This window comes from Belonocnema kinseyi, chromosome 10 (assembly GCF_010883055.1).
Source record: "Belonocnema kinseyi isolate 2016_QV_RU_SX_M_011 chromosome 10, B_treatae_v1, whole genome shotgun sequence".
Taxonomy (NCBI): Eukaryota; Metazoa; Arthropoda; class Insecta; order Hymenoptera; family Cynipidae; genus Belonocnema; species Belonocnema kinseyi.
This window is the reverse complement of record NC_046666.1, coordinates 10,473,986-10,501,440: the sequence shown is the minus strand read 5'-3', so window position 1 is coordinate 10,501,440 and position 27,455 is coordinate 10,473,986. Positions and strand designations below refer to the sequence as shown.

At 25.2% G+C, this 27,455-nt stretch overlaps 1 protein-coding gene across 1 annotated transcript in view; it reads left to right on the top strand.

Annotated features, from left to right (window-relative positions):
* Positions 1 to 27,455, top strand: part of LOC117181418 — a 57,276-nt gene that overhangs the window by 9,352 nt on the left and 20,469 nt on the right. The window contains exons 3-7 of the mRNA XM_033374047.1: positions 3,749 to 7,545; positions 10,961 to 11,106; positions 11,204 to 11,379; positions 17,954 to 18,164; positions 21,821 to 21,964. Coding sequence (XP_033229938.1) covers positions 3,798 to 7,545; positions 10,961 to 11,106; positions 11,204 to 11,379; positions 17,954 to 18,164; positions 21,821 to 21,964 — 4,425 coding nt within the window. The 5' untranslated portion in view covers positions 3,749 to 3,797. The remainder of the gene's footprint in view (positions 1 to 3,748; positions 7,546 to 10,960; positions 11,107 to 11,203; positions 11,380 to 17,953; positions 18,165 to 21,820; positions 21,965 to 27,455) is intronic.

Sequence of the window (27,455 nt, the reverse complement as noted above, 5' to 3'; positions counted from 1 at the left end):
ATTTATTATAATTTTATATTTTATATTATATTATTTTATTTTATAACACATTTTTATATATAAATAACAATTGGATACCTATTATTCTTAGAAAAATTCGAGTAAGTTGAAGAAATATTAAAAAATTTTCAAAAAATTTAAATTTGAATAAAAAATGGAAGTATTCGTACCAAAATTCGTACAAAAAGCGCACGGCCTAATTTGAAATCAAATATAGATTTTGGCCGATTTCGAATAAAAAATTTAGAAGAATTTTAAAAGTCTTCAGAGAAATGTTATAAAAAATTCGAATCATTAGAAAAGATGTTTAGAAGTTCTGAAAGTTAACCTCATTTTTTGAAAAATAATTTTACGAACTGAAAATTTTAAAATTTGGTAGAAAAGTGATATTTTTTAGTTGAAAATTTAACTATTTGGTTGGCAGTTCCTAGGTAAAATGTATTATTTTGATTGAAAATGAATTTTTATCAACTTACATACAACTTACACTTACAAGTATTTCATTTAAATATTTATCATTTTAGTTGATTTTTTTTTTGTTTGAAAATAAAATTATGGTTGAAATTTAAACTCTTTTTAGATGGAAATTGATTTTCCACTTTGGTTGATTTTTTGGTTTGAAAACTAATTTTGTAGAAAATTAATCTGCTTTTTTGACAATTCATCTATTTTATTAAAAATTGCTCTTTTTTTTTAGTTTAAAATCCATATTTTGTTGAAAATTAATATTCTTCATTGAAAATTTATCTTTTTGGTTAAAAATTCGAGTATTCTAGTAAAATATTTTACCATTTTAATTGGAAATTCATTATTTTTGCTGAAAATTATTGTTTCAATGAACTAATGCCGAATCGTTTTGTACGATAAATTATTATTTATTTTTTAAATCATAAAGTACAATTCAATTAAAAAATCATGAATTAATTTACATTCGCAGTTGATCAACCAATAATGTTTGTTATAAAAAATCTTCAATTTTGAACTCTTTTAATATGTAATTGTTTAAATAATTGATTAAATTGTGATTTTTATAAATTATTATATTATTTAGCTTAGAATGCTTATTCGAAAATCTTGGACTTTAAACATTTTTAATTTTTAGGCATATATTTTAATTTAAAGAATTTAAAAATGCAGTTTTAAAGGCTTAAAAAATTAGAAGTTTTTAAAAGCGAAAAATTTTGAAATAAAAGACTGAGTGGCCGCCGGACCGGGAATTTGACGAATTTTCAGAAGAAAAATTTGCCCAAGTCCAATTTTAACAGTTTTTTTAAAAATAATTGAAGTGCAGTTTTGAAGATTTAAACAATTAAAAATTAAAGAATTTGAAGTTGAAAATTTCTGATAAAAAACAGTTTTATTTGATCAATTTTAAATGTAAATAAATAAATTATTGGAAAAACGAATCTGTACTCTAAGTTTATAGATCTGAACAATAATTGATTGACCAAACAATTTTTTTACATAGAAAGCTTTGAATCTTTAAATTTTCGAAATTTTTTAAAAACTTGAAATTATTTCAAGTAATTTAAACGAAGTATGTTAGCATGTTTTTTCAGAACTTCTAAATATATTTTTAAACTAATCAAAATTTTTCTACAATTTTTAAAATCCTGCAATTAAAAAAAAATCTTTAAAATCTTCGACAATTCTTAAAAAATTCGAAATTTTTTGTTTTGAATCTGTAAAAATCTACATTTTATTTTAAATTTAGCTGTATATATTTCAAATTATTTCAAGTTCTAAATTTAATTCGAATCTTTTTAAAACTTCTAAATATCTCTTAAAATTACTCTAATATTTTTTACAAATAATAAGTGTTCTATACTTATTTATACATTCAAATTATATATTTTTTAATTTGCAATATTTTCTAAAAGTTATAGAAATAATTTAATTTATTTTGAAATACATTTAAAAGTCCCGAAAAAAAATTCAAAAGTTATTTTGAATTTGAAAGAATTTTAAACCACTTCTAGATTTCTTAAGATTATGAAATAAAATTTTAAAGCTTTTAAAGGATGTCTAGACTATTTAAAATAAAAATAATTCAACTTCTAATTTAAGAACTATTAAGTTTCAAAAATTATTTTAAAATCTTTTAAATTTTCCATAATTTTTCAAAGTGAAAAATCATTTTCAATTTTTCTAAGAATTTTAAGGAAATTTGTCATTCTTTTGAAGCTTTCATAATTCTTACAAAAATTCTAAATTTTTTGTTTGAAATCTGTAAAAATCTACATTTTATTTCAAATTCGACGGTAAGTATTTGAAATTATTTCAAGTTCGAAATTCAATTCGAATCTTTTTAAAACTTCTAAATATCTCTTAAAATTACTCAATATTTTTACAAATAAGAAGTATTCTATTCTTATTTATAAATTCAAATTACTTTCTTTTAAATTTCAAGGATTTTTTAAAAGTTATAGAAAAAATTCAATTTATTTTGAAATATATTTAAAAGCTCCGAAAAAAAATTCAAAAATTATTTTGAATTTGGAAAAATTTAAAACCACTTTTAGATTTCTCAAGATTTTGAAATAAAATTGTAAAGCTTTTAAAGGATGTCTAGACTATTTGAAATTGAAATAATTTAACTTCTAATTTAAGAACTGTTAAATTCAAAAAATTATTTTTCAGTTTTTAATGTGTCTAGTTTAAAAATACTTAAAAAAATAAAATAATTTTGAAAATTTTTGAAGTTCATTGCTTGATTTTTTAATTTAAATTATTGAAAATGTTAACGTAGATTTATATTTTTTTAGTACCTTCCATTTGGTACGCGTACACGTTTGAGGATTTGAATATACAATTTTTGAATTAAAAAACTCTTAAATTTCAATTTTAAAAGTTTGGAATTCAAGGGTTTCACTTTGAATCCTTTAATTTGTTCTTTATAGTTTATTACTTTAGATAGAAATTTTTTTAGAATATAGTTTGATTTTTTAAATGTCATTTGCCTTGAAAAATGTCTTCGAACCGGGGAAATGACCGGGAATTTTTTTCTTCGATTAAAACGGTCACCCTGCTTTAAAACTGCATTTAACAATTCTTTTAATTCAAATAATGTACGCTTAAAAATCTAAAACGGAAAATTTTTGAAGTTAAATATAACTTGGAAGATCTGGAAAAGTCATGGAATTTTTAAAAAGTGTTTAATAAATCTGGAAAAGTCATGGAATTTAAAAAAAAATACTGGAAAAGTAATGAAATATTGAAAAAATTGCTGGAACTTTTTTAATCGTCTCTATTTCAAAGTCTTATTAATTTAGTATTTTATAGCGAACTGGAAGATGTTGACGAAAAAATTCGTGAACTGATTAAATTTTGATAAATTTAAATAAAGACAATATTATTATTTCTTACGATCTAAAAGTCTTATTTTAACTTTGTTAAAAAGTTCATTTTTTTAGATTACTATTATTTTGAAATGTAATTTTAATCTTTGCATAAATAGTTCTACGATTTATGCAGTAAATTTAGTTTATTTAGTAAATATGGTTATGATTGCAGAATACTTTTTTTTCACTTTGATACAAATATTATCATTGCATTATAATTTGTTACAATTCAATTTAATTGGCGGAATTTAAAAAAAAAAACAGACCTGGAGTTTTTTTTTAAATTATACCTGAAAAACCTGGAAAAGTCATGGAGTTTTGTAACCAGGCGTTTGTAGAAACCCTGTCATATCAAACTACAAAACGACGAAGCCTCAAAAGAATCCATTTCTCTTTTTGTTTCTCAGAGATCTCCAATCGTCAGTAAATCTTAAAAAAAAAAAAAAATACGCAACCATGGATAATAATGGATTAATGCAGGTGGAGACAATAGAAATACACGAGACAAGAAATTCTATGAATTTCATTCCGGAAAAGTCGGAAGAGGTGCCCACTCATGAGGAAAATGGCCATGTAACTATTGAAGCTTGCGAGCTTCCATCGATTGACGTTATGCTCGAGTCATCTCTGCAGAATGAGCAGGAAAACAATGCTACTATAATTTATGAAAATACAAAGCAACAGTACGAGCCTGAAAGTGCTGAAAAAGTTGTGACTGAATGCGAAAATTCCGAGTTTCCAGTCGATCAGAATCAAGCGCAATTGGAAAATGTATCTTCCGAGGTGGAAGAAAATCCAGTTCTGGATGGACATCAGGAGACTCAAGTTGTGGAAATGCAGGAAAATCAAGTGATGGAGGTGGATGAAGGCCAAGTGATGATTGAAACCGGGGAGACATTGAGTTTTGAAACGACCAATGAATCCATTAGAGAACAAGAAAACACGAATGTCCGGCACGAGGAAGTTCTTCAAGAGTGTGTCTTGGAGGGGGAAAACGGAGACCTGAATCCGGAAGAATATACCACCGATGAGGTTGAAAATGCGAGTCAATTTGAGGCTGTTATTCAAGACGAAGCTGTGGCAGAATACGTCTCTGAAGATTATCATCAAAAGGAAGATTCTCTGCCGCAAAATAGTGATGCGCCCATCGAAACCAACGAGTTTGCGCATTTAACAAACGCGACCGAGATCCAGTTGTCAAATGAGGAAATGATTCATGATGATCCACAGCAGGTGAGTTTTGCCGTGACACCTGAAGAGGGCTATCAGGCAGTTGCAGTTGAGAATACGGAAGAGCCGGAAATAGTTGAAGAAGAATCGCGTCAAATCACTTATCGGCAGCAGAATATCATAAATATGGCTGCAGCTTCGGCCAATATTGACATGCAGGATGACACGGACATTGACATTGAGCAAGATGAGGCTAAATTAATTCAAGCTGAGGTGGGCGCTTCAGTCGAGGGTGTAAATATCATATTGAATAGTGCCGAATCGGTGGAGGAGGCGACGAGTGTTTTGCAAAAGGAACAGGAGGAAGGCACCAGTGAAGTTATCGAAGAAATCTATTTCATACAGGATGTGAGCGGTGACAATTTGGAGGAGGACAAAGTTGTGAGTGAGGTTCAGACTGTTCTGATTTCGCAGTCGGGAAATCTAGAAACGGGGGCGATTGCTGCCGAGGCTGATTTGAGTGTAATTTCGCAAAATTCCGGAATTTCGGAAAAGTCGCGAAATGTCATTCAGGATATTTTTGATGATTGGGGCGATGAGAATGTGGATGAGAATGTGGAGGATGATAATGAGGTTTCATTTCGCGATCAAGATTCCGTCGAGATTGAATTGAACAATCTCCTAAATGAGAAAAAGAAGTCGCCGGTTAAAGAAGTACAGTCGACGAGCAAGGGCCTCGTTAATAATTTGGAAATTGTCAAACCCGCCGATAAATCTAGCCAAATTCTCGAGCCTGAATCGGCAAAAAAAACGGTGAAAAACTCGAGCAAAGACATTCCAAGTTGTGTTCAGCCGTATCTTCGTGGAGAGGATTTACCAGGTGGGACAAATTCCAAACGAAAAATGCCCTCGCCAAGACTGGGCGTGAAAGTTCCGAGTCGTCTTTTGAAAAGTCAAATTGCCTCGCCTGCCGAGGTTTCCGAGGTTTTGAAAGAACGGATTCGCGAGCAGCAAAAGGACTTTGAAAAACCCCAGGTGGCCGATATAGTTTTTGTGAAAAAGCTGACGCAAAGATTTGCGAGTAAAATATGCCCTGGCGGGGCAATGTCTGTCCCGGGATTGCTACCGCTCTCGCGCTCGGAAATTTCGAAGCAAACTGAGAATACGGATAATCGCGAGTTGTTGGCGATTTTGGAAGGTGATGTCGATCCGGATTGGTCGAATTTGAAATCGCAGTCGTCTGCGGATGATGCACCGGAAACGGATGGTGATATTTCCTTGTCGGTGGAAATTCCCAAAATTGCGAATAAAAGGGGCAGGAAAAAGTCGATTAACATTGTCGCGGATATTGAAAAAACGCCAAAACGCGACATGAAGAAGGAGACAGCCAAAGTGAAAGATGTGGCAAAGTCGGAAAGTGTGAAAGCGAAAAAAATTGTGGAAAACGATACGCCGCGAAAGCCGTTGAAGGAGAAAGATTCTCAAAATACAACGCCCGTGACAACACCCCAGGCGGAAATTCGAATTGACGAGACAAGGTCCGGCCGGAAGCGGAAACCAACGGAAAAAGCCCTGGAACAGTATGCCTCGAAGAGGCAGAAAATCTTCAAAACTAAAACACCAGGCAAGAAAGATCTGCTCTCGGAAAAAGTTGCGGATAAAACAAGTTCTTCGCTCGAGAATCGTGACGAGGGTAAAAGTTTGCCGGAAACACCCGAGACTTCAACATTAAAAGAAACTCCCAGCAAACAAATTACGGCGGATAAAAGTGCCAGCTTGAAGAAGGAGAAGATTTTAGAGAAAAAAAAAAGTCCCGTGAAAGAGACGCCTCCAGCGGCAACACCAAAAAAGGTCCCAGCCAAGAAATTGATAACGCAGAAGGCCTTGTCGCTGAAGAAGTCCTCGATAAGTTTACAATCGAAATTGTCTTCGCCGGTAAGACCTGTTGGCAGGCCGCCCAAAGTTCTCACGGAATCGGCAGCTAAAGCTCAGGGCAGGCCTAAAAAAACAGAAGCTGCGACCAAGCCGAAGAAGAAGGGCAGTAGCAAGGAAATTGACAGGTTGCTGCAGGACGAGGGTGTTGTTAATCTTCTCTACGATGTCGGTCAGCCGCGAACGCGGCGATTGATTCCCATCACACAGACCCAGAAGAAGGTGATGGACATTGAGAAAGCGGAGCGCGATTTGGATCTGCGAAAGAAGCTGGTAAAGAGTGCAGTGCTCAGATTGCGTGGCTCGAATTCCGAGACGGACAAGGTGGCGCCCCGGTCAAAGAGGACGCCACTCGTCAACACGGAAGTGGACAATTCGTCTCACAAGTCCTCCGCCTCGGCTATGACCTCGCCGACAGAATTTATCTATCCGGCAAAAATTCGAAATGCCGCTGACGCGTCCGTGATTGTGAGAAGACACTCCTCCAGTTCGTTTTCAAGTGTTTCCGGTAGTCCGCGGGTGAGTATTGACGGTCCGATCGACGGTTTTCGCGTGGATGATGATCATCATGGACTGCGGTCGACAAAGCGGAAGCACTCGATTGACAAGGAGGCGAAACATCTGGACATGAAGAGAGTGAAGAGAGCTCTGCAGAATTCGGACTCGTCGGTTGCGGGTAAATCAAAGTCGGCGGAGAGATTGGCGGATATTCCGGAGGATAGAGTTTTGGCGAAGAGGCAGTCGGGTAAAGCGACGGTCGAGAGCAAGAAAATTGATAAGACGCCGAGGCACTCGGATGTGAGTGTTGGCAGCAGTAGTGTCGATTCGGAAAAATCGGTCAAGGTCACGACTCGGTCGAATGGTGCGACGGTGAAAAAAGTTGTGGGTAAAAATAAGAAAGCGGGTGTTGGTGGTGCTGCTGGTGGTAAGGACAAGAAGAGCAGCTCGTCGGCGATTTCGAGTGGGAGCGCGAGTGTGGAAGAGGCTAGCAAGAGTCAGGATGAGTTGTCGGCGTGTTTGGCTGAAGCGGCGAATGCACTTTCGGCCGTTAGTGGACTGCCGAGACGAGGGAGTGCAACGGCTACTGGTCGAAAAACTAAAGGTAAGTTTTTTTCGATTTGAATAATTGATATTTAGGCATTAAAAGTTTACTCTGTTTCTCCTATTCTCATTCTTTTAAAAGGAATTTCTCTTTCTTTTCACTCCTGTTTTCAAGACCCCCCCCCCCCTTCCGGTGAAAAGATCCAAACTGTTTTTGGTTCAAAGTTATTTATTTTTTATTTGAGAAGTCTAGGATTATATTTTCGGTCCCGAATTCATTTTGTTTGATTCAAAATTCTTCTAGTTTCTGTTGGAAATTTAATTATTTTGGTAAAAATATGTGGTAAGATTCATTTGATTGGTTGAAATTTTTGGCATGAACATTCAACTATTTTGTTGAGAATTCGTCGTTCTGGGTTGAAAAATATAATTATTTTGATAGAAAAATCAACAGTTTGGTTGAAAATAAACTTTTTGTTAAAAATTTACTTATTTTCTTGAAAATACATTATATTTTTATTATTTTATTTATTATATTTTATATAATTTTATATATTATTTATTTTATATATTATACATTATATTTTTAAAAAGTTATATTTTTTAAATTAAAATTCAACTATTTATTTAAAAATGCAACTTATTTATTGAAAATTTGTGTCTTGTATTAAAATTAAACTATTTGGTTGAAAAAAACATTTTTCTTGGTCGAAAATTAACTTTTGATTCTACATTTATCATTTAGGATTTTTAAACGTTAACTGTTTTGAAAAATTCGTTTTTTGTTTAATTTGAAATTAACTCTCCTAAATAAAAATTACACTACATAATTTTTTGTAAATTCGTAAAATTTTGTTGAAAATTCAACTGTTTTGTTAAAAATTTATGTATTTTGTTAAAAATTCATCTTTTTTGCAAAACATAAATCTTCTTAGTTGAAAATTAAACTATTTAGTAAAAAAATATATGTATTTGGTTTACAATTGGTATTTTTTGGTTGAAAATTCGTATTTTCGGGCAGAAAAGTAAACGATTTTAAACGTCAACTGTTTTCTAAAATATCCAACTATTTTTGGTTGAAAGTTAATTCTTTTTTATTTGAGATATCTGGGATTACATTTTCGGTTCAGAATTCATTTTGTTTGATTTAAAATTCTACTATTTTTGTTTGAAAATTTAATTATTTTGGTAAAAATTCAACCAGATTTTATTTAAATAAATTTATTACTCTGTTTTTTTTTAAATCATCCTATTTCCTCTGTTTTGAGAGCATCTTGGACCTAATTCTGGCTTTTCAAATATAAAAGGTGAATTTTCAACAATTAAAAAAAAGATTTGTCGAACAAAAGATACATTTTCAAAAAAAAAAATATGAATTTTCTACAAAAGTATAAATTTTCGACCAAAAACGATGACTTTTTCAACAAAAATTTTACAAAAAGTATGTTTTTTATATAAAAGAGATTATTTATTAAACAAAAAAACAATAGTAAACTTTTTGAATAAAAAGAATGAATTTTTAATAAAAAAAGATGAATTTTCAATTAAAAAAAATTAACTGTCTGACAAAAAATATAATTTTTCGTCCAAAAACGATTACTTTTTTACAAAAGACTTTAATTTTCAATAAAATAGTTAATCCTTTAACTAAATAGTAGAGTTTGTAACCAAAAAGTAGAATTTGAACCAAAAAAATTATTCATAAAAAATTCCACTCCTTGGTTGAAAGTTGCACGAATTTTTTTAAATTTCATTTTTTTTCGTTGAAGATTCATAATTTTAGTTAAAAGTTCGTTTTTTTTGGTTAAAAAATTAAATTAAAAATTCTTTTGGTTGTAAACAAATATTTTTAAACTACAAATTCAAATATTTTGTTAAAAAGTCAAATGATTTATTGTAAATGAATTTTGTTGTTGTTATTTCATGTTCTTGTTTTAAAAATTAAATTGCCTGATAGAAAATTAGGCTTTTTGGCTTGAAAATTCAACAAATTGGTATAAAATTAAATTGCTTTGTAGAAAATTAATTTTGGTTTTTATTGAAAATTCATTCTCAATTAAAATTTATCTACTCCATTTTTGTTTAGAAATTCCATTTGTTTAGTTAAAAATTAATGTTTTTTTTTTGTCAAAATAAAGAGAATATAAAAATTCGGAAGATTTCTGGAAAAAGTTGAAATGATTTCTCAGTTTAAAAAATTATTTTAAAGAGAAAATTGGAAAAGTTTTTTTAAAAAATTTGAACTGTCTTAAATAATATAATAATATTTATTTCTAAACAAAATGTTGAAGATTTTAAAGGATATTTTTCCAACATTACAAAATTTAAAAAATAATTCGAGTCAGTTTAAGAGATATTTGGACAAGTTTTCAAAAGATTTAAAAATAGTTATAAACTTAAAAATATTAAAAAAAAATTTTTTTTAAATATTTTTTATTAAAGTTTTGTTTTGGAAATATCAACTATCACATTTTTTGATAAACATTAATCTTTTTCGTTGAAAATTCAACAAATTTGTATAAAATTAAATTGCTTTGTAGAAAATTAATTTTGGTTTTTATTGAAAATTCATTCTCAATGAAAATTTATCTACTCCATTTTTGTTTAGAAATTCAATTTGTTTAGTTAAAAATTAATGTTTTTTTTTTTTGTCAAAATAAAGAGAATATAAAAATTCGGAAGATTTCTGGAAAAAGTTGAAATGATTTCTCAGTTTAAAAAATTATTTTAAAGAGAAAATTGGAAAAGTTTTTTTAAAAAATTTGAACTGTCTTAAATAATATAATAATATTTATTTCTAAACAAAATGTTGAAGATTTTAAAGGATATTTTTCCAACATTACAAAATTTAAAAAATAATTCGAGTCAGTTTAAGAGATATTTGGACAAGTTTTCAAAAGATTTAAAAATAGTTATAAACATAAAAATATTTTTAAAAAAATTTTTTTAAATATTTTTTATTAAAGTTTTGTTTTGGAAATATCAACTATCACATTTTTTGATAAACATTAATCTTTTTCGTTGAAAATTCAACGATTTGCTCAACATTATTTTTCATTCTTGACTGAAAAATTATTTCTTGATACAAAAATGCAGTTTTTGGTGTTTTAATTGAAAATTAATTTTTCACCTTAGAAATTTATCTGCTTAATTTTTTGGTAAAAAATGGAACTTTTATGGTTTAAAAATGCAGACTATTCATTTTTTTGTTTGAAAAATAAACAATTTGGTAACGGATTTAACTATGTTGTAAACAATTAAATGGTTTTGTAGAAAAAGGGTTATTTATTTTTTTTTAAATTGAAAACAAATTTACAACAAATTACAACTTTGTTGTCTTATTTAACATTTGTTTATCACCTATTTGTGACATATTTAAGAAAAAAATGTTACCTATTCACCTGTTTTGACGAGAATAGGTACTGTGTTGACTGAAATTAATTGTATTTTAAACAATGATAACAATTAAATTTTAGGTTCTGCAAATGTAGATAGCAGTAATGCAAAGAGTGAATCGAAACTTTTTAGCAATAAGGAAATAAATGTTCGTCGCAATGGCAATCTCGTCCAGTTAACATTAAATCCGTCTTCATCAAAAATAGTAAACGGAATTACATTGGCGGTAAAACGATATTTTATTATTATCAATGAAAATTATTAATTAAATATCGGTAAAAATTGTCATTGTACAATTGGTTTTTATTTTTTTATTTTTATAGGTCATGCAAGAATTGCGTGATATCTTATCGGTACTGAAAAAAGATGACGAATGTCGGGTCGTTCTTTTAACATCAACCGGAACAAGTTTTTGTGAGGGATTGGATCTTTCGACACTTTTACAAAGTGACAAGGAGAAGCGGAAACGGAACGCGGAAGAAATGGCAAATGCTGTTAAGTACGTATTTATTTATTAAATCTTGATTAATTATTTTACAAATTTTTAGAAGGAAAATTTATCTAAATGGGAAAATAAGTTGTATTTCCAACTTTTTTTTTCATTTGTTTATTTTAAGTTCAATTTGTTAACTTTTTTAATTTAATTTTTTTTATTTCACAAATATAATTTTAGTTTGGAACAAAGAATTTATTAAAAAATTCTAATTGTGTATTACAATAGGTAATTTTGGAAATTAATTTTAATTCTGATATCCAAATCAGAATTTTTTCAAATTAAAAATCTCTGAAAATAAAAAATTTCCAGATTTCGAAACTTTTTTAATTTTAATTCTGGCTTAGAAGAAAGAACTTGAAAAAAATCCCTGTTTAACTTCAAAATTATAAAGAAATCTTTTTAAATGTTTAGAAATCTGTTGAGGTCTTAAAAATTTTTTTGAAATGTTTTTTAATTGATCCGGATTTTAACACTTTAAAGAAATATACGAAAAATAAATTTTGAAGAGTTTAAAGAGAATAAAAAAATTAGGAAGATTTCTGGAAAAATTTGAAATGATTTCTCAGTTTAAACAATTATTTTAAAGAGAAAATTGGAAAAACTTTTTAAAAAAATTTGATCTGTCTTGCATAATATAATAATATTTATTTTTAAACAAAATGTTGAAGATTTTAAAGGATATTTTTTCCAAAATTACAAAATTTAAAAAATAATTTGAGTAAGTTTAAGAGATATTTGGAAAAGTTTTCAAAAGATTAAAAAATAGTTATGAACTAAGAAATATTTTTAAAAAATTTGAACAAAATGTGTGTTTTTTTTTAAAATTTATTTTTTAAATTATTTCCTTAAGTTTTAAAAAAGAATGTAAAAGATGTTGAAGCAACATTGTGGAATTTTTCAAAGTTACAAAATTTGATAATCAATTAGAATATTTCGAAAAAAAGCTTTTAAGAATTTTGAAAGATTTCAAAAGAATAAAAAAACTTTCTTAAGATTCATAGGAAAATTGAAAATGATTTTTTATTAAAAAAATTAATTTTTGGAGAATATTTAAAAAGATTTTAGGGTTTTTTTTCTAATCTTTCAGAATTTTAAAAAGTTTTAGAAAAAAATCGAATGATTTAAATATATATTTAGAAGGTTTAGAAGTTTTGAAAATATTCAAAAAGAAATTTTCTTAAAAGATTTTTTAAAAATTATTTTCAAGAGAATATTAAAAAAAAAACTTGACAAAATTTCAAAAGGTTTTCAAATTTTGACAAGATTAAAAAAATCAAAAAAATTGTGTTAATTCAAGAGATATTTAGAAAGTTTGAAACGATTCAAAAATAATTTTAAACTTTATAATATTTAAAAAAATGTAGATACCTAAAGATTTTATAGGAAATTTTTCGAAGCTTTCAAAGAATTTTTAATGATTTCAAGAAAATAAAAAATAAATCTTAAGATTCTTTGGAAAATTTGAAATATTTTTCAAAATTCTAAGAAAAAATGGAGTCAGTTTAAAAAATATTTAGAATTTTAAGAGGTTTTGATGAGATTCAAAAAATATTTTAGAGCTTTAAAAGATTTCCGAAAATTTATTAAATATTTTTAATTTGCTTTCAAACTTTTGAAAGATCTCAATATCTTTCAAACTGTCTCGATTTTTATAAAATTTTAAACTCATTTAAAATTTAAGAAATTGCTTTAAAATCCTCGAAATTTTTAGAAACCTTTTAAAGTCTTTTTAAATTTTCCTTAAAACTTAATTCTTGGAAACATAAAATTATTTCAAATTTTTCCAGGAATTGTAATAAAAAACCTTATTCTTTTGAAACCCTTAAAAATTTTTTTAAAAGCTTCTAAAATTTTGGTTTTAAGTTTTTACGAATCTAACTTTTTAAAATCATGTAAATTAATTTTCATTTTTTTTTCAAAATGTTTAGAAATTGAACAGGTTTTGAAAAGATTAAGAATATTTTGAAATTTGGCAAGATTTCCGAAAATTTATCAAATATTTTTACGTTTCTTTCAAATATTTAAAACAACGAAAAATAAAATTCCCGTATAATAGAATTGTCGAAATATAAAAATTCCGAAATGGAAAATTCCTAAATAATAAAATTCCCGTCATTTTATAACATTAACAAATTTGTAAATTTACAAATAATGAAATTTACGGGAAAAATTGCCGAATTATAAAATATCAGAACTAGAAATTTTCCGAATTTAAACAATTAAACAAATTTTTTTCAAGCAAAAATTTTTATTCTAAAATATACTTTTCTCAATTATTGTCCTTTAATTCAAATAATAATTTTTTTAAATAAGCAATATTATAAACTGTTCGGAAATTTTATTATTCGGGAATTTTTATTTTTTTAGGATTTTTCAATCGTCATCCGATACTGTCAAGTTCCCGAAACTCGAAAATTAAAAAAAAATGTATATATATTTATTAAAAATACTGTAATGAAATATTTTATTTCATTTTTAAAAATTTTGATTGCAAGTTTTTTTAAAACTTGTATAGTATATTTTTTCTTTTAATTATTGTGCTTTCAATAAAAAATCTTGTTCTTGTATTTGTTTTTTTCCACTGAGAAATTTTTTTTCAATTATTATGTTTTCAAATTCAAACAATAATTGAAAAAAAATTATAAACTGTCGGGCTTTTTTTCGGAAATTTTCAAATTCGCTAATATTATAAAATGTTTGGAAATTTTATTATTTGATAATTTCCCTAGTTGGAATTTTTAAATTTTGGGAATTTTTTATTAAGAATATTTTCTTCTTTGAGAATTTTACTGTTCCGGGATATTTATTTTTCAAGATTTTTCAGTCTTCTTGAAAAATTATATTTATATAACTTTAAAAAAAAAATTGATATTTCCTTGTTCTAAGATCTCAGATTTGAATTTGGGTCCGGATTTATGTGTTAAAAATTTTATAACTAATAAATAGTTTTTGGACACTATTTTTCTTCTATCTTGCAAAATTTATTTCCAGATTTCAAAAGGTTACGAAATAATTATAAATATTTCAAAATATTTCAAAGCTTTTATAATATTTAAAAGGATTTCGAATATTTCACAAAGATTTTAAAATTTTCAAAAAATGTCAAGGGTTTTTAATATTTTAAAACCAAATGACAAAGATTTTAAAACATTTCAAAGGTTTTTAATAATTTCAAAAGTTTTTTGAAGATTTTGAAACTTTCAGAAAATTTAAAAGATTTTAAATATTTAAAAACTTTGTTTATAATATTTTAGAAAATTTCAATGATTTGCAATTATTTAATTTTTTTCAGAAGATTTGAATAGATTTCATGAAGATTTCAAATATATATAGTATTATTTATCAAAATTTAATTGACCAAAATACATAATATTTTCAAAATTTTAAACCAGTTCACATTTTTTAGATTTTTTAAAAAATTTTCCCCAAAAGTTTCAAATAAATAAATAAAAATTTAGGAAAGATTTCACAAGTATTTCAAAGAATTTACAAGGATTTAAAAATATTATAAAATTAAATATTTTCCAAAATTCCCTGTTCCAAACCAGAAATATTAAAAAATTTTTAGAAATCTTTTGAAATCTTTAAAAATCGTGTGAAATTATTCAACTTTTTTTTTTAATTGACCGAGATCTTGTAGGTTTAAAAAAAAATTGGAAAACTACATTTTGAAGAGTTTCAAAAAAATAAAAAAAATCTTGAAGATTCTAGGAAAAAATTTCAAGCGATTTTTTTATTGTAAAACATTATTTTTAAGAAAAAATAGGAAAAGATTTGAAAAATATCAGTTTGAAATGTTTCGAATAATATTATTTTCGAAACAAAATGCAGATTTTTGAAAATTAAGTAAAAAAATGTAAAAGTTTTTTAAGAATTTTGAAACGGTTTAAGAGAATAACAAAATTTTCTTAAGTGTCATCGGAGAATTTTAAATAATGCTTGTATTTTGTCTCGTTTATTTTGAAACTTTACTAAATTTTAGAAACAATTTAAAAATAATTTAAAACTTGTAATGATTTCAAAAAATGAACAAGAAAAACTGAATTCTTAAAAATTGGTAGGAAAATCAAAAATGTTTTTTTATTTTTTTAAATTTATTTTTGGCGAATATTTAAAAAGATTTAGAAGGTTTAGAAGTTCTGAAAATATTCAAAAAGGAATTTTCTTAAGATTCATGGTAAGATTTTAAATGATTTTTTTAACGAATTTTGAGAGGATCGTCAAAAAATTTCAAATGGTTTCCTAAAATTTCACAAAATATAATTTTCATATTTTTAAAATTCACAAGATTGAAAAAATGTAGTTTCTTAAAGATTTCAAAACAAAGTTTTTTGAAACTTTTAAAGAATTTGTAAAGGTTTCATGATAATAAAAAAAATTGATTCCCTGGAAAATTTGAAATATTTTTTTCTTTCTTTTTTTCTCTTGAAATATATTTTCGAACTTGCAAAGGTTTCCGAAAATTTGTGAATAGTTTTTTTTTTTCTATTTTCAACTAATAAAATATTTATGAGATTGCCTTAAAACCTTGTACGTTTTAAAGATTTTAATTACTTTAAATCTTGTAAATTAATTTTGAATTTGAATTAATTAATTTTAAAACTATTTAGAAACGCAAGAGGTTTTGAAAATATTGAAAATATTTTGAAACTTGGAAAGATTTTCAAAAATTTATAAAATATTTTTTAATTTCTTCCAAACTTTTAAATAACTATCTTTTAAACTGACTCGATTTTTTTAACTCTTTCAAAATTTAATAAATTGTCTTAAAATATTCTACATTTTTCTTTATATTTTCAGACATATTTTTAGTTGTTCTAGAATATTCTAAAATTTCCATTAAAACTTAATTTTTCAAAACACAACATTATTTCATATTTTTCCAGAAATTGTAATAAAAAATATTCATTCTTGAAAACTTAAAAAATTCTTTGAAAGCTTTTAAAGTTTTTGTTTTAAGTCTTTAATAATATATATTTTTTTAATCGTGTAAATTAATTTTAAATGAGTTTCCAAATTATTTAAAAATTTAAGGGGTTAAGAAATTTTTAATATTTTGAAACTTGGAAAGATTTCTAAAAATTTATAAAATATTTTTACATTTCTTCGAAAATAAAAATAAAGAATTGCCCAGATATTTAAAAATCCTGAATAATAAAATTATCGAACAATTTATAAAAAATTTCGTTACAATGAAATTTTCTACAGAAAATTGCAGGACGATTGAAAAATTCCGAAAAATAAAATTCTAGAATAATAAAATTGATGAAATGTAAAAATCCTGAAATGCAAAATTCCCGAATAAAAAAATTTCGGAAAGTGTATATTACCGAATGAAAAAATTTCCGAATAATAAAATTTACGGCAAAAAATGGCCGAATTATAAAATATCCGAACTAGAAAATTGTCCTTTTTTATTCAAATAATATAATATTCAAGTAATAATTAAAAGATTTCAGAGTGTTTGCAATATTTTAGGATGAAGAATTTTCTAGAATTTTGGGTTTCGAAGATTTGAAAAGATTTTCAAATATTTTTTACAATTCATTTGTATTTAGACCTGATTTCTTATTAATTTATCCTAAATCCTTTTAAATTCTTCTACATTTTCACTCAATTCTACCCAATTAAATCGATTTTTCCATTTTTTTTAAAATTGTTTTCAATTCACTTTATTGCTTTTTAAATTCAGCTTGATTTTTTAAAATGAATTTCATCTAATTCTTCTCATTTCTTTTGAATTTCGCTAAATTTACTCAAAATTGATTGTAATCAATTTTTTTTTTCGATTTTCAAAATTGTTCTTTTGAATGTAAATTGAAATTTTCCGAAATCTTTCGAATTTATCATGAATTTTTTGCTCTTTGAGCGCGAAAAAAATGCATTGAAATGTCCGACACTAGAAAATTTCCAAAATTAAAAATCAATATTATTTATTTGTTAAAAATATAGTCATTTAATTTTTTTTTTAATTTGAGTGAACTTTTAAAGTATTATAGTTTAAATTTAAAATAACAATAATTGAATTGTAATCTAGGATAGATTGATTAAGAAAGCAAATTATTTAATTGTATAAATTAAATCATTTTCTAGAGTCCGGATTTTTGCAATATCGTATATTTTATTATTCCATAATATTATAAACTTTCGGGAATCTTATTATTCAGAAATGTTCGAATTCGCTAATATTATAAATGGTTCGGAAATCTGATTATTCGAGAATTTCCCAGATGGTGAATTTTTTACTTAGAATATTTTCTTTTTCGGGAATTTAACATTATCTGACTATTTATTTTTCAGGATTTTTCAGTCGCCCTAGAAAATTATATTTATATAACTTTAAAAACAATCTGATAGCACTTATTTCCTTTTTCTCAGATCTCAGAATTTAATTTAAGCTCAAATTTAAGTGATAAAAAAAAAACTTTCAACTAATAGATAGTTATTCGACACTATTTTGACACTATTTTTCTTATATTTTGCCAAATTTATGTATCTGCTGACACTATTTTGAATTTTTTGAATGATTCCGAGGGCTGCAATAGAGAAGATTTGAATTTTTATTTTGTTTTCACAGAGATTTTATCAAATGTTTGGCTACGTTCACCAAACCCCTTGTAGCTGGAGTGCAAGGAGCCGCAGTAGGTTTAGGAGTAACGATACTACCTCTGTTTGATTTGGTTATCGCCAGTGATAAAGCAACGTTTTACACACCTTACGGAAAACTGGGACAAATACCTGAAGGAGCTGCGATAATGACTCTATCCCACGTGCATGGAAGTGCAGTTGTGAGTGCATTTAAACTTATAATAGTACTTTCGCCCCGCTAATTTTACTTTCGCCCCGCTGATTCTATTTTTGTTTCGCTGATTTCACTTTCGCTCCGTTGATTTTTTTTCGCCCCGCTGATTTTACTTTCGCCCCGCTGATTTCACTTTCGCCCCGATCAATTTATTTTCGCCCTGCTGATTTTACTTTCGCCCCGCTGATTTTCCTTTCGCACCGCTGATTTTTTTTTCGCCCCGCTGATTTTACTTTCGCCCCGTTAATTTTACTTTCGCCCCGCTGATTTTACTTTCGCCTTGCTGATTTTACTTTCGCCCCGCAAATTTTACTTTAGTGTCGCTGATTTTACTTTCGCCCCGCTGATTTTTCTTTCGCCCCGCTGATTTTTCTTTCGCCCCGCTGATTTTATTTTCGCCCCGATCAATTTATTTTCGACCTGCTGTTTTTACTTGCGCCCCGCTGATTTTACTTTCACCCTGCTGATATTACTTTCGCCCCGATAAATTTACTTTCGCCCCGCTGATTTTACTTTCGCCCCGCAAAATTTACTTTAGCTCCGCTGATTTTACTTTCGCCCCGCTGATGTTTCTTTGGCTCTGTTCATTTTTCTTTCGCCCCGCTGATTTTACTTTCGCCCGATCTATTTATTTTCGCCCGGCTGATTTGACTTTCGCCCCGCTGATTTTTCTTTCGCCCCGCTAATGCGATTTTCGGGAAATATATGCTACTTTCGTCCCTATTTTCGGCTGCAAAAGGTGGCCATTTCGGTCGAATGTGGAATAAAAGCCTATTTTGTCAATTATTTTTATGTAGAATGATTTCCAGTACTTAGGCCTCAGACTCACTTTAAACACTATTTACATTATTTTACAATTTTTTTAAACAATTGACACTATTTTAATACTATTTTTAAAAAAATTGCACTGAAAAAACTATTTTCTCATAATTTTCTGCTAATGTCACGATTTTTTACCTCTTAAAAAATATTTTTCTAACTTCTTCATTAGGAGCCATACCTCTTAAATTGCATATTTGATTTTTTTGCTTCTTTAAAAAAAACCTAATTTTTTCCTAAAGGTTACATCACTTTTTTGACCTAAAAATATTACAAAAAAGGAATTTTAAAACCAGTAAGATGAATTTTCAACAAATCAAGGTTCTTCACTCAAGAAAGAAATAACAGTTTATCTAAATTGTTAAATCTTCAAGCCAAAAGACGAATTTTCTCCACAAAAATTGAATTTTTAAACAAAAAATTTGACTTTTCAGTTAAAAAATTAATATATAAAATTTTAAAAATCACTTAACAGTTTAATTTTTAAATAAAAATATAAATCTTAACAAAGTGACTGAACCAAATCTTTCAAACAAAATAGTTCAATGTTAAAGCAAAGATTAATAATTTTCAACTAAAAATTTGCATTTTTATTTTTAAAAAAATAAAATAAAAAATCTACTAAAACACATGAATTTTTAAATCAAAAAGACAAATTTTCAGAAAAATTAGTTTTCAGCCAAAAAAGATTTCAGTTGACTTATCAGAAACAAGATATGAATTTTAAACAAAAGTTTAATGTTCTACGAATATTTAAATTTTTAACCCAAAAGACGAATTTTGAACAAAATACTTGAATCCTCAATAAAAATGGATTAATTTTTAACCATGCATTGCATTTTTAATTAAAAAATTTGATTTTATACTGAAAAATACCAATTGTAAACCGGATACATACATTTTTAACCAAATAGTTGAATTTTCTACCAAAAAAATAGGAACTTTAAACACATTATATACACTCACGACTAAATGTTTTGAACAATGGATGTGATGTTAGTCTAAATTTTATTATATAATTTTTTAGACTATATTTTTTTCTTTTCTAGATATTTTGAACTAAATTATTGAATTTTTAAGCTAAAAAAATGATTTTTTAACCAAAAGTGAACCGAAATTTTCAAGTTAAAAAGACGATTTTTCTATAAAACCTTTGAATTTTCAACAAAATTGTTTTACAACCAATTACTTTAATTTAAAAAAAAATAGTTAAATTTTCAGTTTGAATATGTTATTTTGTTCCACAAAAAAACGATAGTTTCAACAAAAATAAAACAATTTTAACAAAAACAAAGCACTTTTAAGAAAGTGGTTTAACTTTTAACCAATGATTTTAATTTTTATCTAAAAAGATGAATTATAAAGAGATTAATTTTCCAAGCAAACAATTGCTCTTTTTTCTTTCAAATCGTTTAATTTTCGGAACGAAAATACGAACTTTTTTACACAACAGTTTACTTTTCAACAAAAAAATTTGAATTTTTAACAAAACAGTTATTTTGCAATTCAAACAGATCAATTTTGAACCACAACAAAAATGAAATTTCTATAGAAAGAGATACATTATTAAACCAAAAAGATAAATGTTCAAAAAAAGAATCGAATTATCTATTAAAAAATACTTTAGCCAAGAAAGAAACGAAATTTTAATCAAACTGTTAAATTGTCAAGTCAAAGATTTGATTTTTCAACCAAAAAAGATCAATTTTCAACCAAAAATCAAACAGTTAAATTTTTAGTTAAAAAAAATTAATTTTTAATAAAAATAGAACGAATTTTGTACAAAAAAATTACATTTTTAATCATATAGTTGAGTTTTCTACCAGAACGTCAAATGTCTAACAAAATACATACATTTTTAACCAAACAGTTAAATTTAAATTATAATTTTTAAATCATAAATTTAAATTTATGCTTCAAAAAAATACGGAATTTTCAAGTAAGATTTATGAATCTTCAACGAAAAAAAAATTCACTTTTAAGAACGTAGTTCATGTTTCAACCGTGAAGTTGATATTTTAATAAAAAGATTAAAATTTAAATTAAAAAACAGTAAAATTAAAAGATATTCATTTTTAATCGAGCAGTTGCATTTTTACAAAAAAATTGATTTTCTACCCAAAAGAAAAGTTTAATTTTGAATAAAATACCTCAATTTCCAACCAAACAGTCAAACATACCAAATTATTGAATTTTTGAGCCAAAAAGACGAATTTTCGGCCCAAAATTGTGAATTTTTAACCGAAAGCAATTTATCTTTAAACAGACAGTTTCATTTTTAATCAGAAAAAAGATCACATTTTTAGGGAAAGAGATTTTCAATAAATGTTCAATAGGCTTTCAATTAAAAAAAAAATATTTAGTCAAAAAAATAAACGTAACGTTGAATTCTGGACAAAATAATTAAATTTTATATCGGGTTCTATTAATTCAGTTCACATTTAAGTGGAAAAACGTACACTGGTGCGAATTGGTTTTTTTGCAATGTTAATATTAAATATTTAATATATTGAACATATAATAAACAACTGGCATATATCACACATATTTAACATATATATTTAGTATATGTGGGGATAATCTGCTGCAGCTCTGTTTGCGTAAATGCGAACACAATGAAAAAACTTCGGGTGCGAATTCGCACCAGTGTACCCTTTGAGGGTGAAATATACGTTGAAGGTTATTTTTAATACTAGGACAATTTTATGACACTATTTTCAAAATTTTTTGATTTTATTCACACTATTTGTGATTTTTAAAGTGCGTCCGACGATTTGAGACGGAGATAAAGAATAGAAATATTTAATATTTAATTTTGAACAGGCGAGTGAACTACTGCTTGGAGGAAGAACTTTGACGGCGAGTGAAGCTTTAAGAGCAGGTCTTGTTACGAGGGTATTGTGGCCTGACAGGTTTCCATTAGAATTAGTACCCATTGTCAAGGCCATGAGCGAACAATCATCACAGGTAAATGAACATTTTATTCACTTTATCAGGGATTACTAGAGAAATGCGGTTTCCAAATTTCATTAATTTTTCTGTGGTTTCCAGGTTTATTTTTCAAACCAAATTGCAGATCTACTGTTTTTTTTTTATTTATCTAGTCATTTCATTTTCATCATTTGATTCTCTGTGAATTTCTTGGAAGGCTTTTTGTGAAGTTATTTAAAATGTGTTAAAATCTTTGTAAAATCTTTGTGGATTTCTTTTAAATTTTTTAAAATCTTTTGTAATATTTGTGAAATCTTAGGAATTTTTAAAAAATTGTTGTGAATTTCTTTGAAATTTTCTTAAAAAATTTAAATAATTTAAATATTTATGAATGTCTTTGAAATCTTTTTAATATTTGTGAAATTATTGGAATTTTTATAAAATTTTTCTGAATTTCTTAAAAATCTTTGTTAATTTCTTTGTAATTTTCTTAAATCTGCTCTGGTATTTTTGAAATTGCAGAAATCTGTAAAATTGTTGTGAATTTCTTTGAAGTTTTCTGAAATCTTTGTGATTTTTTTTTAATTTTCTTAAAGCTTCTATAATATTTGTGAATTTCTTTCAAATTTATTGTCATATTTGTGAAATCATTGGAATTTTTGTGAATTTCTGAAAAATCTTTGTGAATTTCTTTTAAATTTTCTAAAATCTTCTCGAATATTATAGAAATTGTTGAAATCTTGTAAAATTTTGTAAATATTTTTTTAATCTTTTGGAATCTCTTTAAATAATTTAAATATTTATGAATTTGTTTGAAATGTTTTTAATATTTGTGAAATCATTGAAATTTTTATAAAATTCTTGTAAATTTCTTTAAAATCTTTTAAATATTTGTGAATTTCTTTTCAATTTTCTCAAATCTTTTTTATTTATTTATGAAATCATTCAAATTTTTGTGAAATTGTTGTGAATTTCTTCAAAGTCTTTGTTAATTTCTTTATAATTTTCTTAAATCTGCTCTGGTATTTTTGAAATTGCTGAAATATTTGTAAAATTGTTGTGAATTTCTTTTAAAGCTTTGAAATCTTTGTGGATTTCTTTAAAATTTTTTTAAATCTTTTGTAATATTTGTAAAATTGTTTGAATTTTTTAAAAATTGTTGTGAATTTCTTTGAATTTTACTTAAATATTTTTTATTTACTTGTGAAATCTTTGGAATTTTCGTAAAATTGTTGTAAATTTTTTTTAAATCTTTAAAATCTTTGGAAGCCATTGAAATATTTATCAATTTCTTGTAATTTATCTTCTTCTTCTTTGTAATTTATCAATTTTTTGTAAAATTGTCGTGAATTTCTTTTAAATTTTCTGAAAACTTTTGTAATATTTATGAAATCATTGGAATTTTTGTGAATTTCTTTAAAATCTTTGTGAATTTCTTTTAAATTTTCTTCAATTTTTATTATTTATTTATGAAATCATTCAAATTTTTTTTAAATTGTTGTGAATTTCTTCAAAATCTGTGTGAATTTCTTGAAAGTTTTCTGAAATCTTTGTGATTTGTTTTTAATTTTCTTTAGGCTTCTATAATTTTTGTAAATTTCTTTCAAATTTATTGTAATATTTGTGAAATCATTGGAATGTTTGTGAATTTCTGAAAAATCTTTGTGAATTTCTTTTAAATTTTCTTAAATCTTCTGCAATATTATAGAAATGATTGAAATCTTGTTAAATTTTGAAAATATTTTTTTAATCTTTTGGAATCTCTTTAAATAATTTAAATATTTATGAATTTCTTTGAAATCTTTTTAATATTTGTGAAATCATTGAAATTTTTATAAAATTCTTGTAAATTTCTTTAAAATCTTTTAGATATTTGTGAATTTCTTTGAAATTTTCTTAAATCTGCTCTGGTATTTTTGAAATTGCTGAAATCTGTAAAATTGTTATGAATTTCTTCAAAATCTGTGTGAATTTCTTGAAAGTTTTCTGAAATCTTTGTGAATTTTTTTTTTTTAATTTTCTTAAAGCTTCTATAATATTTGTGAATTTCTTTCAAATTTATTGTAAAATTTGTGAAATCATTGGAATTTTTGTGAATTTCTTTTAAATTTTCGGAAATCTTCTGTAATATTATAGAAATTGTTGAAATCTTGTAAAATTTTGTAAATATTTTTTAAATCTTTTGGAATCTCTTTAAATAATTTAAATATTTATGAATTTCTGTGAAATCTTTTTAATATTTGTGAATTTCTTTTCAATTTTCTCAAATCTTTTTTATTTATTTATGAAATCATTCAAATTTTTGTAAAATTGTTATGAATTTCTTCAAAATCTCTGTTAATTTCTTTGAAATTTTCTTAAATCTGCTCTGGTATTTTTGAAATTGCTGAAATTTGTAAAATTGTTATGAATTTCTTCAAAATTGTTGTGAATTTCTTTGAAGTTTTCTGAAATCTTTGTGAATTTTTTTTTTAATTTTCTTAAAGCTCCTAAATATTTGTGAAATCATTGAAATATTTGTGAATTTCTTTCAAATTTATTGTAAAATTTGTGAAATCATTGGAATTTTTGTGAATTTCTTTTAAATTTTCGGAAATCTTCTGTAATATTATAGAAATTGTTGAAATCTTGTAAAATTTTGTAAATATTTTTTAAATCTTTTGGAATCTCTTTAAATAATTTAAATATTTATGAATTTCTTTGAAATCTTTTTAATATTTGTGAATTTCTTTTCAATTTTCTTAAATCTCTTTTATTCATTTATGAAATCGTTGAAATTTTTGTAAATTTGCTGTGAATTTCTGAAAAATCTTTGTTAATTTCTTTGAAATTTTCTTAAATCTGCTCTGGTATTTTTGAAATTGCTGAAACTTGTAAAATTGTTGTGAGTTTCTTCAAAATCTTTGTGAATTTCTTTAAAGTTTTCTGAAATCTTTGTGAATTTTTTTTTAATTTTCTTAAAACTCCTAAATATTTGTGAAATCATTGAAATATTTGTGAATTTCTTTCAAATTTATTGTAATATTTGTGAAATCATTGGAATTTTTGTGAATTACTGAAAAATCTTTGTGAATTTCTTTTAAATTTTCTTCAATCTTTATTATTTATTTATGAAATCATTCAAATTTTTTTTTAAATTGTTGTGAATTTCTTCAAAATCTTTGTGAATTTCTTTAAAGTTTTTTGAAATCTTTGTGAATTTTTTTTTAATTTTCTTAAAGCTTCTATAATATTTGTGAATTTCTTTCAAATTTATTGTAATATTTGAGAAATCATTGGAATTTTTGTAAAATTGTTGTGAATTTCTTTAAAATCTTTGAAATATTTGTGAATTTCTTTTCAATTTTCTCAAATCTTTTTTATTTATTTATGAAATCATTCAAATTTTTGTAAAATTTCTGTGAATTTCTGAAAAATCTTTGTTAATTTCTTTGAAATTTTCTTAAATCTGCTCTGGTGTTTTTGAAATTGCTGAAATATGTAAAATTGTTGTGAATTTCTTCAAAATCTTTGTGAATTTCTTTGAGTTTTCTGAAATCTTTGTGAATTTTTTTTTTTAATTTTCTTAAAGCTCCTAAATATTTGTGAAATCATTGAAATATTTGTGAATTTCTTTCAAATTTATTGTAATATTTGTGAAATCATTGGAATTTTTGTGAATATCTGAAAAATCTTTGTGAATTTCTTTTAAATTTTCTTAAATCTTTTGTAATATTTGTAAAATTAAAGAAATTTTTGTAAATTTCTTGGAAATTTTCCGAAATCTTCTTCAATTTTATTGAAATTGTTGATATCTTTGTAACATTTTTGTGAATATTTAAAAAAAATTTTGGAATCTCTTTAAATCATTGAAATATTTGTGAATTTCTTTGAAAATTCTTGTAATGTTTGTGAAATTAATGGATTTTTTTGTAAATTTGTTGTTAATTTCTTTAAAATCCTCAAAATCTTTGTGAATTTGTTTGAAATATTCTAAAATCTTCTGTAATATTATTTAAAACTTTATAACATTGTTGTAAATATTTTAAAAATATTTTTAAATCTCTTGAAGTCATTAAATTATTTATATATTTCTTTGAAATCTTTTATAATATTTGTGAAATCATTGGAATTTTTGTAAAATTGATATGAATTTCTTTAAAATCTTTTGGAATCTTTGAAAAGCTTTAAAATCATGGAAATCTTTGTGAAATGTTTTAGAATCTTTGAATTATTTTCATAATGATTGGAAATATTTTGGAAATTATTGAAATATTCTGCAGTTTTTTAAAATATTGGTAAAATCATTTAAATCTTTGTGAAATTTTTTTTATATCTTGTAAAATCATTGGAATTTTTGTGAATATCTGAAAAATCTTTGTGAATTTCTTTTAAATTTTCTTAAATCTTTTGTAATATTTGTGAAATTAGAGAAATTTTTGTAAATTTCTTGGAAATTTTCCGAAATCTTCTTCAATTTTATTGAAATTGTTGATATCTTTGTAACATTTTTGTGAATATTTAAAAAAAATTTTGGAATCTCTTTAAATCATTGAAATATTTGTGAATTTCTTTGAAAATTCTTGTAATGTTTGTGAAATTAATGGATTTTTTTGTAAATTTGTTGTTAATTTCTTTAAAATCTTCAAAATCTTTGTGAATTTGTTTGAAATTTTCTAAAATCTTCTGTAATATTATTGAAATCTTTATAATCTTTATAACATTCTTGTAAATATTTTAAAATCTCTTTAAGTCATTAAATTATTTATAAATTTCTTTGAAATCTTTTGTAATATTTGTGAAATCATGAGAATTTTTGTAAAATTGATATGAATTACTTTAAAATCTTTTGAAATTTTTGAAAAGCTTTAAAATTATTGAAATATTTGTGAAATATTCGTGAACTTTGAAATCTTTGTGAAATGTTTTAGAATCTTTGAAATATTTGCATAATGATTGGAAATCTTTGGAAATATTTTGGAAATAATTGAAATATTCTTCAGTTTTTTTAAATATTGGTAAAATCATTTAAATCTTTGTGAAATTTTGAAATTTTTTTATATCTCGTAAAATCATTGACATCTTTTGTAAATTTCGATGAAATTTTCTGAAATATTTTGAAATATTTGTGAAATTGTTGTAATCTTTGTCAAATTGTTGTGAATTTCTTTGAAATATTTTCAAATCTTTGATTTTTTTTCAAATCTTTGAAATATTTGCACAATTTTCGCACATTTCTTTGAAATCTTTAAAATTTTCGCGAAGTAGTTTTAAATCTTTTGAAATTTTTGTTAATATCTTTGAAATCATTAAAATCATTGAAATCATTGACATTTTTTTACATAATTAATTTCGTTGTCAAGGCTTAAAAATTTTTTTTACTTTCTTTAAAATCTTTTTTTCAAATCTTAGATATCAAATATCAGATCAGAAGATATAAAAACTGTTGCAAAGAACTTTAAAGAAGTATTATAATAATTTTTTAAAAAATTTACAAAGATTTCGCAAACATATAAACTCAGGAAATTTCGTTGGTCAGGGAAAAGTG